At 41.2% G+C, this 15058-nt stretch overlaps 2 protein-coding genes and 1 long non-coding RNA gene across 4 annotated transcripts in view; 2 read left to right on the top strand and 1 right to left on the bottom strand.

Annotated features, from left to right (window-relative positions):
- LOC127979221 (uncharacterized) overlaps positions 1–10022 on the bottom strand; it is an 84773-nt gene extending 74751 nt beyond the window's left edge. For both annotated transcript variants that reach the window (XR_008158751.1, XR_008158750.1), the window contains exon 1: positions 9920–10022. This is a non-coding gene — a long non-coding RNA (uncharacterized LOC127979221). The remainder of the gene's footprint in view (positions 1–9919) is intronic.
- LOC127979167 (hemicentin-2) overlaps positions 1–11403 on the top strand; it is a 106744-nt gene extending 95341 nt beyond the window's left edge. Inside the window, exons 18-20 of the mRNA XM_052584388.1 lie at positions 9948–10035; positions 10871–10937; positions 11017–11403. Coding sequence (XP_052440348.1) covers positions 9948–10035; positions 10871–10937; positions 11017–11394 — 533 coding nt within the window. The 3' untranslated portion in view covers positions 11395–11403. The remainder of the gene's footprint in view (positions 1–9947; positions 10036–10870; positions 10938–11016) is intronic.
- The window catches only part of LOC127979168 (B-cell receptor CD22), a 72999-nt gene that overhangs the window by 2795 nt on the left and 55146 nt on the right, over positions 1–15058 (top strand). The gene's annotated exons all lie outside the window — the stretch shown is intronic.

Genomic DNA, 15058 nt, shown 5'->3' with positions numbered 1-15058 from the left:
ATTCTGGACACACTGAAGATGAGTGACCAGTGATTCACTTATGCCCAGATAAAGAGCATTACAATAGTCCAGTCGGCTTGAAACAAAGGCATGCACAACAATCTCAAAGTCCTTGTACGAAAGAATTGGTTTCAGTTTAGACAATTTTTTTTAACTGAAAGAAAGATTATTTCATAACGCTGTTAACTTGACAATCAAAGCGTAAGTCAGAATCAAAAAATTCTCCAAGGTTCTTTACATAACTTTGCATATTGTTGGACAGTAGTCTATTATTTCCAGCCAGAGCATTCCCAAGCTCCTTGTTCCCAAACATAATAAACTCAGTATTGTCCTCATTTAATTAAAAAAATATTTTCAAGCGATCCCTTTACCTCAGTCAAGCACTTATAAAAATTAGTAAAAGATGCACAACCATCATACTCCAAAGGAAGATACAATTGTAAATCATCAGCGTACAAGTGATAGTTAATATTATGCTGCTTAAAAATAGACCCCAGTGGAAACATTTACAGAGAGAACAGAGTTGGACCAAGGATTGATCCCTGAGGAACCCCCAAGAAATAGTAGCGGATGCAGAGACATAATTTCCAATTTTAACAGAACATGTCCTATCATGCAAATAAGAGGAAAGCCAGTTAAGGGCTAAACCATTGATTCCTACATAATCTCTAAGGCGGTCTATTAAAATTGCGTGATCTAAAGTATCAAAGGCTGCACTTAAATCTAACATCATTAAGACAACACTTTTTCCCGGAGTCAATACTTAAAGGCCATGTTGCAGGTTAATCACCACTTTAATGGGTACATAAATCACTCAAGATATGTATATCATTTTTAAAATCTATCAAAAATGGGCTTAAAGACCTATTTTTTAAGTTTTTGGTATTAACGTTTTTTTTACGCAACTCGGTGATGACGTCATGTTGGGGAGAAGGTAGCCTCAGCCTAGTATGATGCCGCGTTCCAGGCAACCCGTAACCCGTGTTTTTCCAACCTTAAACCCTTGAAAGTGCACTGGAACGGCAGTCAAACTCGTGACTTCCCACCCGTTAACTCGTGTCTCGTACTAGATGGATGTACTCCGAGTTCCGAGGTCACACAGCACGCAAAACAACGATGACAGCCCCTACAAATAATACTGCCTGCTGATGCAGTGTTTATGCAAGTAGTACACATTGAAAAAAACGATTTTAGGTCAATGCAACGTTGCAGTAAAATAAATAATCTAGTTACAATTCCTTGTGCTCAGAAAGTTTGGCGTAACTTGTCTGGAACAGTACAAAGTCGTTAGTAGTGGTATGAAATAGTGATTACGAGCTCAAAAACCTGCTTGGAACGGAGCATCAGAACTATAGCGACTGACTGGGATGAGGAAGAGGTGGCAAGAGCCAACATGTATGATGGCTCGCAGCCATGTAATTTCGATCGAGCCAGCCGTGAGAGGTAAAAAGAGGAATTGCCAAGAACTGATGTCCGTCCAAGCCTGTAATGCATGGTCCGAGGAGAATGAGTAGAGTTGGTGAAGTGTCCTGGTGAGTTGCTATCATTTAGCATCGCAGCAATGAGCACTGGAAATAATTTACGAGCAGCAGTGCACAATAACGACACACACACATATATATATACATATATATATATACATATATATATATATATATATATATATATATATATACACACACATATATATATATATATATATATATATATATATATATATATATATATATATATATATATATATATATATATATATAATTTTATTTATTTTTTTACTGTCATTGAGTAGCACCGAGTGAAAAAAAATCAATGTTTTCTTTTTATCTAGTGGCAGTGATCATGACGTTAGTTCAGATAAGTATCGGTAACCTTTGTCATAGTGTCGTAGTACTGGTAAACTTTGTCTTTGTCATCTAGAAATAGAAGGCATCATGCTAGCTATATGGACATTTCTAAGCGTTTATCTCTTCCTCCGGTGAAAATGATGTTGCAAACGTAGCCGCGTGTCTGTCGTCGCTGTGTTTGGCAGGTGCTTGTGTGGGCGATGCTGTCCCATGGAAACTGCATTGGAAAGCTTGTGCTGTTGGCAAGTGAGTGTGTTTGGGTCGCTGTTGGTCAATATCTCTCTATCTATCTGTCTGTCTATCTATCTATATATGTAGTCTATTTATCTATATATATATCTATGTATTTATCTATTTATCTATAATCTGCGCTATCTGAATACTCTCGTCTACTACTCGTCTCTATAGTCACTCTCAATGCTCTCAAGGCGGGCTTTGGTAAAGTCTCTCCCCAACGTGACGTGATGCAATGCATTGTGGGGGAAAGGAGACCGCTGCAAGATAGTACGTACTTTTTCGTATTATATTCCGTTATGTGATACCCAACAACATAAAATACAATGGATAACAGTTTAAATGTGTATTACCAACAAGCAAATTGCACAAATTCGTAAAAAAATTAACCTTGCAACATGGCCTTTAACAAAATATAGTTTGTAACCTTCAATAATGCTGATTCTGTGCTATGTTTGGTCCTAAATCAAGACTGAAAAATATCCACTATGTTATTTACAATCAAGAAATCTGTAAGTTGATTATGGACAACTTGAACTCTGAAATCGTATTCATAAAAGGCAATTTCGAAATAGGTCTGAAATTTTTTAACTCATGTGAATCCAAATTATGTTTTTTTTAAACCGGCTCAATAACAGCAAGCTTAAACCCTGAAGGTACAGTTCCATGATATAAACTACTAATGATAATAAATAGTATATTAGGACATCTCCTGCCATGTGGGCCACCAGAAGCGGTCTTTTAGCACGGAAAGAGTTGCGTCTACCCCTGGGTGGCCAGTGCCTAGGGAGGTGTGAGTGACATGTATAAGCGGGGATGCTGTGTCCAAGGAACATATATGAGTCCGGGGGGACAGCCCGGCGGAACAGGAGGAGGGACTTCGGAGGCGATTGGTGGAGAGGTCCATTAAATTGGGCTGGCTATGAGTTGAGTCATGCTCATAGTCTCTGGCTCGTCTGTACTTTCTTCCGATGTGTGAATTCAGGAGAGAGCATCAGCCTTGGTGTTGTGAGGAACTGGTCGATAGGAGATAGTGAAGTGGAATCGGGTGAAAAATAGGGCCCATCGAGTCTGGCGAGGGTTTAGACATTTAGCCTCTCGGAGGTATTGTAAATTCTTGTGGTCAGTAAATACAGTGAAGGGATGTACTGCTCTCTTGAGCCATTGTCGCCACTCCTCCAGAGCCAATTTGATGGCTAGTAGCTCCCGGTTTCTGATATCATAGTTTTTCTCCGCTGGGCTGAGCTTCTGGGAGAAGATGGCACATGGATGGAGTCGGGGAGGGGTCCCCTGCCGCTGTGATAGTACCGCTCCAACTCCAGTGGTCGAGGCATCCACTTCCACCTCGAAAGGCCTGTTTGAGGGTTGTGAAGGCTTTGGTGGCAGCTGGAGTCCAGGACAGAGATTTGGGTTTGTTGCAGAAGGAGGTCTGTGATGGTACTGGTAATGGAGCTGTAATTTTGAATAAAACGGCGATTAGCAGAACCTAAGAAACGTTGGAGTTCTTTTATGGTTGATGGGAGTGACCAGGACTGGCCAAAGCTGAACTATTGATGATGTACCCCAGGAATTGAACGGATGGCTGATGGAAGGTGCATTTCGCTGCCTGTAACTGGGTTAGGACTGCTACTTCTGTTCGGCCAGACTCCAGGAGTAGATGAGGATGTCATCTATGTAAACTATAACTCCCGGTACTCCCAGAGCACTTCATGCATGAAGTCCTGGAAGACTGAGGGGGCATTGACTAGGCCATAAAGCATCACCCTATACTCTTAGTGGCCAGCAGGGGTCCCAAATTCAGTCTTCCATTCATCACCTTCCCGGATACAGATGAGATTATATGCACTTCTGAGATCGAGTTTGGAGAATATTACTGCTCCTCTAAGTTGTTCGAGGGTGGCTGGGACGAGGGGAAGAGGATACTGGAATTTGACTGTGATTTGTCTTCGTGCTCGGTAGTCAATACAGGGTCGTAGGCCTCCATATTTTTTAGCCACAAAAAAGTTGGGAGCGGCAGGGGATGTAGATGGAACTATATAACCTTGTTTTAGGGCCTCTTCAATGTACTCCTCCATGGCCTTCCGTTCCGGAAGGGAGAGTGGATACATTTTCCCGCGAGGTGCTGGCGCACCCGGAATCAGGTCTATGGCACAATCCCAAGGGCAGTGAGGAGGAAGTTGTGAGGCTTTGTGTGGGCAGAAGACGTCACTAAATTCACAGTAGCCAGGGGGAATTTCAACTGAACATTTGTCAACAGGACTTTCGATGGAGGTGGTGTTGATGGGTAGGACTTCTGAAGTTTTCATCGGCGGTGATGGTTTGTGAGGGAAACTACTGGATTTTGTTGTTCCAGCCATGGATGACCGAGAATGATATATTTCGTTGATTCTTTTAGAACTAGGAAGGTATTGGACTCTACATGTAATAAGCCAATGGTTATTTGAACTGGACTCACAGTGTACCGAATAAGCCGGTGGTTAAGGGGTTTTCCGGTGATGGTGATCAATTGGTAGGTGGTTTCAGTTGAATTGGATGGTAACTTAACCTGTAGGCAGAGGCTCCCTGAGATAAAGTTCCCGGCTGACCCGGAGTCGAGGAGGGCGGTAACTGGAAGAGTGATGTTGTCAGCAGTAAGTTGTACAGTGGTGGTGAGTGGATTCATCTTAATAGGAGATGGTTTGATATAACTCACTGCTGGCCGTGGTGGGTGAAGAGGGCAAGCCAGGATGTGATGGTTCCCTGAGCCGCAGTAGAGACATAGTCCCTGGGTCAGCCGCCTCTGCCACTCAGTAGGTGCCAGACGATGGCTATCAGTTTGCATTGGTTCAGGGTCAGATTCCGGAGGATTCTTGGGTTCGATCCTATGATACTGTGTGGGTGGCTGGGCTGGTGAGCATTCTTGAAGGCAGGTTTGAAGACGATTGGAACATCTGACAGTGAGCTGGATGAATCTTTCCACAATCATCGTAAGCACCAGGTGGAGGTGCAGCTTGGGATCCAGACCTTGACGGAAGGCTGTGAGGAGGGATGCCTCTTTCCACCCACTGGCCGCTGCTAGGGTTCTTAATTGCAAGGAATACTGGTGTATAGTCTTCTAGCCTTGTTTTAAAGTATATAATTGCTCACCCACGGATGAATCACCTTCGGTAGTGCCAAATACCTCCCGGAAGTGAGCGAGGAAATTTTCTAGGGATCGGGTTGCCGATCCATTTTGTCTCGGCCCAACACATAGTGGGACCTGTGAGAGATGAAATGATAAAGGTGATTTTTGGTTGTTCATTGGGGTATAATTGAGGTTGGGTCTCAATGGCTAGTGAACACTGGAGGAGAAACCTGTTGTAGTCCTCCGCCAATCCAGAGTATGGCGCTGGTCTGACTACCAGGCTAGAGTAGATGATGTTAGCCGTAGAAGAAGATACAGGATGTTGTGGTGGATGAGTCCTTGCCGAAGAAGATGGGGAGGTGGCGTGAGGTGTCAGTAACCGCCGCAGCGAATCCACCAGTTCCTGAAATGGATCGGGTTTGCTCATCCTCAGCCTTGAGGTCCGATCTTCTGAAACAAATGGACTGGCAACAGAGGATTAGTGGAAACTGGTATTTATTGCGATCGGCAAAGTTAGACAGTGAGTGAGTAGTAAATGGATGGGGAATGAGAACCCTTGCAGTCTGGAAGTACACTTGCCGGATGGGGTAACCAGAGTAGAAAGTAAAGAGTACACACCTCAGTGATGGAGAGTAGTTTGAGGTACTTAAGAGAAGCAACACTGGAGAGTAACTGGAGCCACGGGGAAGAGAAGGCAGATCACTTGGAGAGAAGGTAAACACAAAAGGTTAATATTAACAGGAGTCAACTCTAGTAACTTTGCAGAGACTGTTCCGCTGATCAGTCACGAGATTGGACAAATGATGAACCGAGATGTGTGCTTGTATAGTGTTGGGGAGATTGGTGATTGAATAGTGAACAGGTGCAGGTGATTAATATTCAGGGGAGGGAGTTTGTGTGATGAGCCTGACCGACTTATGACAATATTGTGCCTGCCTACATTTTTTTTCCTATTCTATTAGATGCACCTAAAAACACATTGGTGAGGATAAATCCAGCTGGTATAGTTCTGGAGGGTCGTTCAGTGACTCTGATCTGCAGCAGTGATGCAAACCCAGCAGTGAACTACACCTGGTACAGAGACACTGAGGGACCTCTGAATCCAGTTCAGACCGGACCAAACCTGACTGTCAACAACACCGACCCGAGACACAGCGGACGATACTACTGTACAGCTGAGAACAAACACGGCACACAGAACTCATCAGTGCTGCTGGACGTCCAGTGTGAGTGTAACGTGTCTTTACTCATGCAAATATTCTAAATATTTAGAGTCAATTGTTTCACACAGTGTAGCATTACCAACCTTTTTACTGAATATAACAGATTGTAAAATATGACTATATATTGTGCCTGCCTATATATTTTTTTCTGTTCTCTTAGATGCTCCTAAAAACACATCTGTGAGGATAAATCCAGCTGGTTTAGTTCTGGAGGGTCGTTCAGTGACTCTGATCTGCAGCAGTGATGCAAACCCAGCAGTAAACAACACCTGGTACAGAGACACTGAGAGACCTCTGAATCCAGTTCAGACCGGGCCAAACCTGACCATCAACAACACCGACCCGACACACAGCGGACGATACTACTGTACAGCTGAGAACAAACACGGCACACAGAACTCATCAGTGCAGCTGGACGTCCAGTGTGAGTGTTATGAGTCTTTACTCATGCAAATATTCTAAATATTTAGAGTCAAATGTTTCACACAATGTAGCATTACCAACCTTTATACTGCATATAATAGATTGTAAAATATGACTATATATTTTGCCTGTCTACATATTTCCCCTATGCTTTTAGATGCTCCTAAAAACACATCGGTGAGGATAAATCCAGCTGGTTTAGTTCTGGAGGGTCGTTCAGTGACTCTGATCTGCAGCAGTGATGCAAACCCAGCAGTGAACTACACCTGGTACAGAGACACTGAGAGACCTCTGAATCCAGTTCAGACCGGACCAAACCTGACCATCAACAACACCGACCCGACACACAGCGGACGATACTACTGTACAGCTGAGAACAAACATGGCACACAGAACTCATCAGTGCTGCTGGACGTCCAGTGTGAGTGTAACGAGTCTTTACTCATGCAAATATTTTAAATATTTAGAGTCAATTGTTTCACACAGTGTAGCATTACCAACCTTTATACTGCATATAATAGATTGTAAAATATGACTATATATTGTGCTGGCCTTCTTTTTTTTTTCTATTCTCTTAGATGCACCTAAAAACACATCGGTGAGGATAAATCCAGCTGGTTTAGTTCTGGAGGGTCGTTCAGTGACTCTGATCTGCAGCAGTGATGCAAACCCAGCAGTGAACTACACCTGGTACAGAGAGACAGGGTCTCAGTTTGAGCTCCTCCAGACTGGATATAATCACACCTACATTGTGACAAACCCTACACACGGAGCATGGTATGGCTGTAAAGCTCAAAACCAGCATGGCCACTGCAATGCTACAATTCAGCTGGATGTTCAGTGTGAGTAAAAACACAGACCGCAAATTAATTTAATCTTATAAATTTAATCTGATTCCTGATAACAAATACTGTGAATATAGAACAATAACAGTCATCTGTGCAGACTGTGAAAATGAAAAAAGAAAAGCTATGAAATGGTTGTAGCACTGTGACAAACATCTTCATTTACAGAAAATGCATCTGAGAAGAGAGAAGGGGATTTATTTCCCCTTTTGTAAATGATACAATGAACATGTTAAAGTTACACTACAGCATTTTGAAATGCAAGGTTTCGATATAAAACTGCACTCAAACCAGTGAAATCTATCAGCAGCTCTTCTATAAAGGCGATGCAGTGATCAAACACTCAGGGTACGACTCAGTCTTATTTTCTGTGGCATCCGACAGCATTAGATGCAGCACATCTAATGGGTGAATTATATAAATTAAGGACTTTTTATAACCGAGTACTACTGTAGTCAGAATAGTCAAATGAGTTCTTCAGCACAATAATGGCACTTTCACCAGTGTGGTGTTTTGTAGACAGAACTAACCGTAGCTTAATAATTGTGGCCTGTTCCTCTTTTCTACTTTAGCAAATTTTTTAGCTTGAGGGTATGTTTTTTTCTTCTGTTTTTGTCATGAACACATTTGTATTCATCATCAGTGAAATAATCTTAAACTGACGGAAATAACCCTGACTTAAAAACTGTGGCTTGTTCCTCTTTTCTACTTTAGCAATTCAATTCAATTCAATTCAAGTTTATTTGTATAGCGCTTTTTACAATTCAAATCATTACAAAGCAACTTTACAGAAAATTATATTTGTACAATATTTAGTAGTAGCTTATAAGTGGTGACTGTTAGTTTGTGCACATATGACAGGATTTTCAGAAAAATTAATACAAGACGTAGTCAGCCAGACGATGAACATTATTAACAGTAATTATTATATGATGCAGTCACACTTGTAGCAATATTTGTTAGTTCTGTTTGTTGATTCAGGGTTAGCATCATCTGAGGTCCTCTGAGGGTCAGCATCAAAAACAGAGAGAGTGTGTCTGAACCCCTAATATTATCAGGAAGGCTATTCCAGAGTTTGGGAGCCAAATGTGAAAAACCTCTACCTCCTTTAGTGGACTTTGCTATCCTAGGAACGACCAAAAGTCCAGCGTTTTGTGACCTTAGGGAGTGTGAGGGATTGGCTAGTTACAGTAGGTACGCAGGAGCTAAACCATTAAGGGCCTTATAGGTAAGTAATGATAATTTGTAACTGATATGGAACTTAATAGGTAGCCAGTGCAGAGACTGTACAATTGGGGTAATATGATCATATTTTCTTGACCTGGTAAGGACTCTTGTTGCATTTTGGACTACTTGTAGCTTGTTTATTGAAGAAACTATATACTTTAGCAAATCATTAAGGTTATATGTATATTGTTTTTTTTTTGTCATGAACACATTTGTAAACCATCCACAGAGAACCAAACTTAAATTTACAGAATAAATATGTTAATATAGCAACTTACTGAAATACTAAAATGTATTTTGTTGTTTCCTTGTAATATACTGACAACCACCATAAAACACTGAATTATAAATTAAATTAAGTAATATGACTTGTATTTTTTCCACTTCTAAAACCTGTGTATTTAACTGTATTTTACTGTAAAATCACATGAAATGTGATTTATTATTTTTCACAGTAAGAGAACTTGCTGTTAACATGTTTTGCACTGTAGAGACCATCAAGATCATCTGTATCATAACGATTATATTTTCTCTTTCAGTTGCACCCAATATCTCCATCTCTTGCAGTCGAAGCAGTGTAACGGAGTGTGTGTGTGAGGCTCATGGGAATCCCTGTCCTACACTTGAGTGGCGTCTGTCTGGACGTGTGATCACTAACTCTACAGAAACCTCCATCAGTGAGGAGACGTTAGGAAGCACAGGAGTGAAGAGCGTCCTGAACATCCATCAGTCCCTCACAGACACGGACGTCCTGCAGTGTTTCAGCACAAACAAATACAGCAGCGCCAGTCAACAGTTTCAGATCATCCCACCGCCACAAGACACAAGTGAGGAACACAACAACAGCTTCATCTGATCAACAAGAAAGATCACAGATGATATCTTTATCCATATGAAAAAGTAGCTTAATTGTACAAAAAAAACACTTGAGATAATAAATTATTAATGACACTTTTAAAAGTTCAATATATTATAATGGCAATGTCACATCTGAGATCCCCTGAACTATGAAAGACCAACCTCTGAGCAACAAAACACTGTTTTGCAGGTTTCCATCATCCGTCGGTGCTGCTCGGAGCTGCTGTCGGAGCCTCAGTGATGATGATCGCGTGCTTCGTGAGGCTCTGCTATGAACGGTGGGAATAATCACAAACCTGGTGTAATATATGATGAGATAAAGGCAAACCATATTATATATATATATATATATATATATATATATATATATATATATATATATATATATATATATATATATATATATATATATATATATATAATATATATACACACACATACATACATAACAGATATTTTTTCAGCTATTATGGTAAATGTTTTCTAAAGTATAAAGCATCAAACAGTTATTATACTAAAAAAAAATACTTTTTAAAACAAATAAATCTTAACTGAAATAAAATTCTAATATTTATAAGTAAACAACAATATTAGTAATTTTGTTTATTTTTTGTTGTATTGCTATTTAGCACTTTTAAAATATTTTCACTTAAACCTAAATGAATAGTTCAACCAAAAATGAAATTTTTTTGACTCTCAAAGCCATGATTCCCATTCACTTTCATTATATGACTGACAGACTGCATTGGTTTGAGTTTAAAATCTTGGTTTATGTTCTACTGAAGAAACAAAGTCACCTACATCTTGGATGCCCTGGGGGTAAGCAGATAAACATCAGATGTACATTTTTGGGTGAACTAACCCTTTAAACTAAGTGAAATTGCTGCTTGAGAAATTTGCTGAAATCAAATATAGACTTCAGACTTCAAAACACTTTTTTTAAAAAGTTTTGGTTTTAGTTTTAGTTAATAATAATCCTGGATCAGACATTGCTCTAATGAGACTTCACCTGCTTTTAGCTTCATCAAAAGGAGGAATTGTGATTCTGACTGAGTTTACCGTATATAGAAGTATTTTTTTTTTTTTTTGATGATCTGAAAATATGTTTTTCAGAAGAAAGAAAGAAAAACCTTCAGAAATCAGACAAGACGACACATCTGGACTCATTTTGACTCAAAAAGTGAGTTATTCATTCTCAAAGACATTACAGTCAGTCATTCAGCAGATCTTCACTCATTTTGCCTTTTCTTCTCCATCAGGCCGTTTCTCTGGATAATGATAGTGAGTCTGTTTACGCCAATAAAGGCATGCTGTCATCCACCACACCGAGTGCACCTGAATCTCTTCATTATTCCTCCATTTACTTCACAAACACTGACCCGCCGTCAGGAGAGATCATGGGCTTTGCCTCGCTGACCAGTGAATACGCTGAGGTCCGACACTGTCCTGCAGGAGACACAGACACAGAGAACAACACCTCAACATCTGAGACAGAGCCCAAAAAACCAGACATGACAGCAAAGATCACAGACACGTCCTCACCGGCATCAGAAGACGTGATTTATGAAAACACGAGCCATCGCTACAGACAGAAGGAAGAGCTGGTCAGCGCAGATGATGCTGAAAAACAAGACTGAACCAAAACCTTTGAATCTCTGAGCACCAATTTAAGAGAACCTTCATCTAAAAATAACAATTACAAACCTACAGAACTTTCTTTCATCTGCGGAAAATAGAAGAAGTTATTTTAAGTGTTTATTCCTCATCGTTTTAGCAGGATAAATTGCCCAAACAGGCAAATTTACTGTTAATGTACTCATCCTCAGGAAATTGACCATGAAGTTTACTTTATTCATCAGTAGAATAGTAAAGAATTGTCTTGGCGATTCATAAGATGCAAATCAGCAGCTACAGTCACTCTGAAAGGCAAAAAAAGCAAAAAAGTTATTATGAAGCGAAACGATCTGAAGAAGAAGCTGAACATTATTTACATTACATTACATTTGCATTTATTCAATTAGCAGACTCCTTTATCCAAAACGGCTATTATTTACAACAGTATCACCTGTAATCCAGTCCTGCATGGTTTATTTTTTAATATGTATTTTATTATACACCTATCACTTTCATTTCCTATTCAAATATATTTATTTTTATTGCAATTTTTTCCTTTAATTTTTTTAATTATTTTTAATTATACATTTTGTTTTAAGACATGTACTTTAGCTTTATTAAAATGTTCTGAAAAAGGAATAGCCTACAATCTCTAATAATAATAATAATTGAATAAGTCTATTTAAATGATACACCAAGATAAAAACTAAACTGAAACTGATATAAAAGCAGGCGTGAGGAACTCTCAGTCTGATGTGTGTGGATGAAAAGTGTTTTATTTAATTGTTTGATTAAATGACTTACAGATTGTGTTGCTTCCAATTCTACTCCCAGAGTCATCAGACTTCCTCCGAAAAACTCTCTGCATTTTTTATAGACAACAAATGAGGGGAAAAAGAGAAATCTGGGATAAAATTGACAGATTTTGAGGTTTGAGGATGACATTGTGCCTGTATAGTTCTGTATAGTTTAGGGTGACCAAATCATAGTGTTTAAGAAAAGAGGAAAGTAGGGGGTGGAGTTTGTGGGCGGGGCTTCTTCTAACAGTTCAGGTAGCATGTTTTTTTGTTTGTTTTCTCATTTAGATTTTATAAAAAAGAAAAAGAAAACAAGTAGAAAGAATAGAAAAATAATAATTAATGCCAGTGCTAGAGAGTCATTTTTAAATAAAAATAAAACAAGTCAAAAGAACAGAAAGAATAGATAATGCAAGTGTTATTATTTACAATAAACTGTCATTTTTTACAATAAATAAAAAGAAAAGAAGTAGAAATAATAGAGAAAGAATAGAGAATGCTATTGTTGGAGGCTCTTCTTTCTTTATAAATAAAACAAGTAGTTAGAAATAGAAAGGATAATACAAATGTTAAAGGGAAGTTTTAGAATAACTTCCCTCTATTAGAATATAGAGTGATAGGGTCAAATGAAGAGGACAGAGCTCACCCAGCAACTACAACTTCTACGAGCTCCCACTGCGCTGCTCACACCACCCTTTCCTCCCACACCACTGGAGAACCCCTCCCAGCCTGAACCACTCCTCCCCATTCCGGAGACCTACTCGGGTGAGCCGAATTTTCGTAGAGCTTTCTTAACACGATGCGATATGCATTTCTCTCTTCAACTTGGGACCTTCTACAATTAACAAGCTAAGGTGGCGTTTGTGTTGACCCTGCTCACTGGGAGGGTGGCATTATAGGGAACGGCGGTGTGGGAGAATCAAGATCCATGCTGCGCCTTGTTCCAGACACTCTCCGCCGAGATGAGACGGGTCTTTGATCGGGTCGTCGCTGGGAGAGAGGTGGCTAGGATGCTAGCTGAATTACGTCAGGGAGAGAGATCCATCTCAGACTTTTCCATCGAGTTCCGCACCCTAGCGGGACATGTTCCTGCATGGACTGGCTGACCGCATCCAGAAAGAGATCTATGCCCTGGACCTTCCGATCTCACTCAATGGGCTCATTGAATTGGCATTGAGGGTAGATGCACGGCTGACATGAGTGGATCAACGGAACCTACCCAATTCCACAACGAAAGCCCAGACAGACGTTCGAGTCAGCGGTGGGGACACGGCCAGCCCCTCCTACGATCACGAGCCCATGCAGGTAGGGCGAGCTCGGCTTTCCCGGGAGGAGAAGGAGAGGCGGAGGTCCCTGGGTCTGTGCTTCTACTGCGGGGGGACCGGTCATCACGCCTACATCTGTCCAGTAAAAGGCCAAGCCCGGTAGTAAGTATGAGGCTACTATCGGGTGGGATCTCCGCCGAGAAGACCTCATCATCATCTACACTCCTCCCGGTAAGACTAAGATGGTCAGCACAGATTCACGATTGTCAAGCACTTTTGGACTCCGGGGCTGAAGGTAATTTCATGGGCAAAGCACTAGCACGCAGACTTCAAATTCCCCTCAGACCCCTCACGCACCACATCACGGTTCATGCCCTCGATGGACAGAGACTACCGGTCATCTCTCACATCAACCTCATCACATCAGGCAACCACTCAGAAACCATCTCCTTCTACATCCTTGACTCTCCTCTCGCACCCATAGTACTCGGTCACCCCTGCCCCCTCCTGCACAACCCCAAACTAGACTGGCAATTAAATTTTATTCTGGCCTGGAGTAACAATTGTCATGAGTCTTGTCTAGTGTCAGCTTGTCCATCTGTTTCAATATCTGTGTTTCAGGAGGAGGCAGTGGATTTATCTAACGTGCCCGTGGAGTACCTCCACCTGAAGGAAGTGTTCAGTAAGTCTCGTGCTGCTTCTCTCCCTCCGCATCGTCCCTATGACTGTGCCATATATTTACTGTCAGGTAAGTAAAATAAAGGCAAATTATATTCACTTTCTGTCCCAGAAAGGGAGGCTAGGGAGAAATATATTTCTGATTCTCTAGCTTTGAAGTTCATCTGCCCTTCCTCTTCTCCAGCAGGGTCGGGGTTCTTTTTTGTGGAGAAGAAAGACGGATCGCTGTGACCTTGTATCGATTACCGGGGACTGAACAACATCACGATAAAGAATACTTACCCTTTGCCGTTGATGTCTTCAGCCTTCGAGAGGTTGCCGGGAGCATAGATTTTCACGAAATTGGACTTACGTAATGCTTATCATTTGGTCCGCATCAGGGAGGGGGATGAATGGAAGACCGGAAGAATTGGAAGAATTGGAAGAATTTTAACATCCCCAGGGGGCACTTTGAATACTTGGTCATGCCCTTTGGGCTGTCCAACTCCCCAGCGGTCTTCCAGGCAATCGTCAACGACGTGCTGCGAGATATGGTTGATCAATTCATATACGTCTACCTGGACGACATATTGATTTTTTCCTCTTCTCTCCAAGAACACGTGCAGCACGTTCGACGAGTGCTTCAGAGGTTGCTAGAGAATGGGCTTTTTGTCAAGACGGAGAAATGCGAGTTTCATGCACAGTCTGTTCTGTTTCTTGGGTATATCGTGTCGACTGAGGGAATACGCATGGATCCCGAGAAGGTTAAGGCTGTGGTAGAGTGGCCAAGTCCAGATTCCCGTAAGGCCCTACAGAGGTTTCTGGGAATCGCCAACTTCTACTGGCATTTTATTCGCAACTTAAGCCAATTAGCCGCACCTCTGACTGCCTTGACCTCCCCCAAAACTACGTTCAGGTGGTCAGACACAGCCGAGGCTGTGTTTGCCAAACTGAAGAGCTGCTTTGTT

Source organism: Carassius gibelio, chromosome A4 (assembly GCF_023724105.1).
Source record: "Carassius gibelio isolate Cgi1373 ecotype wild population from Czech Republic chromosome A4, carGib1.2-hapl.c, whole genome shotgun sequence".
Lineage (NCBI taxonomy): Eukaryota > Metazoa > Chordata > Actinopteri > Cypriniformes > Cyprinidae > Carassius > Carassius gibelio.
The sequence above is the reverse complement of the archived record's forward strand: the minus strand, read 5'-3'. Positions and strand labels throughout refer to the sequence as shown.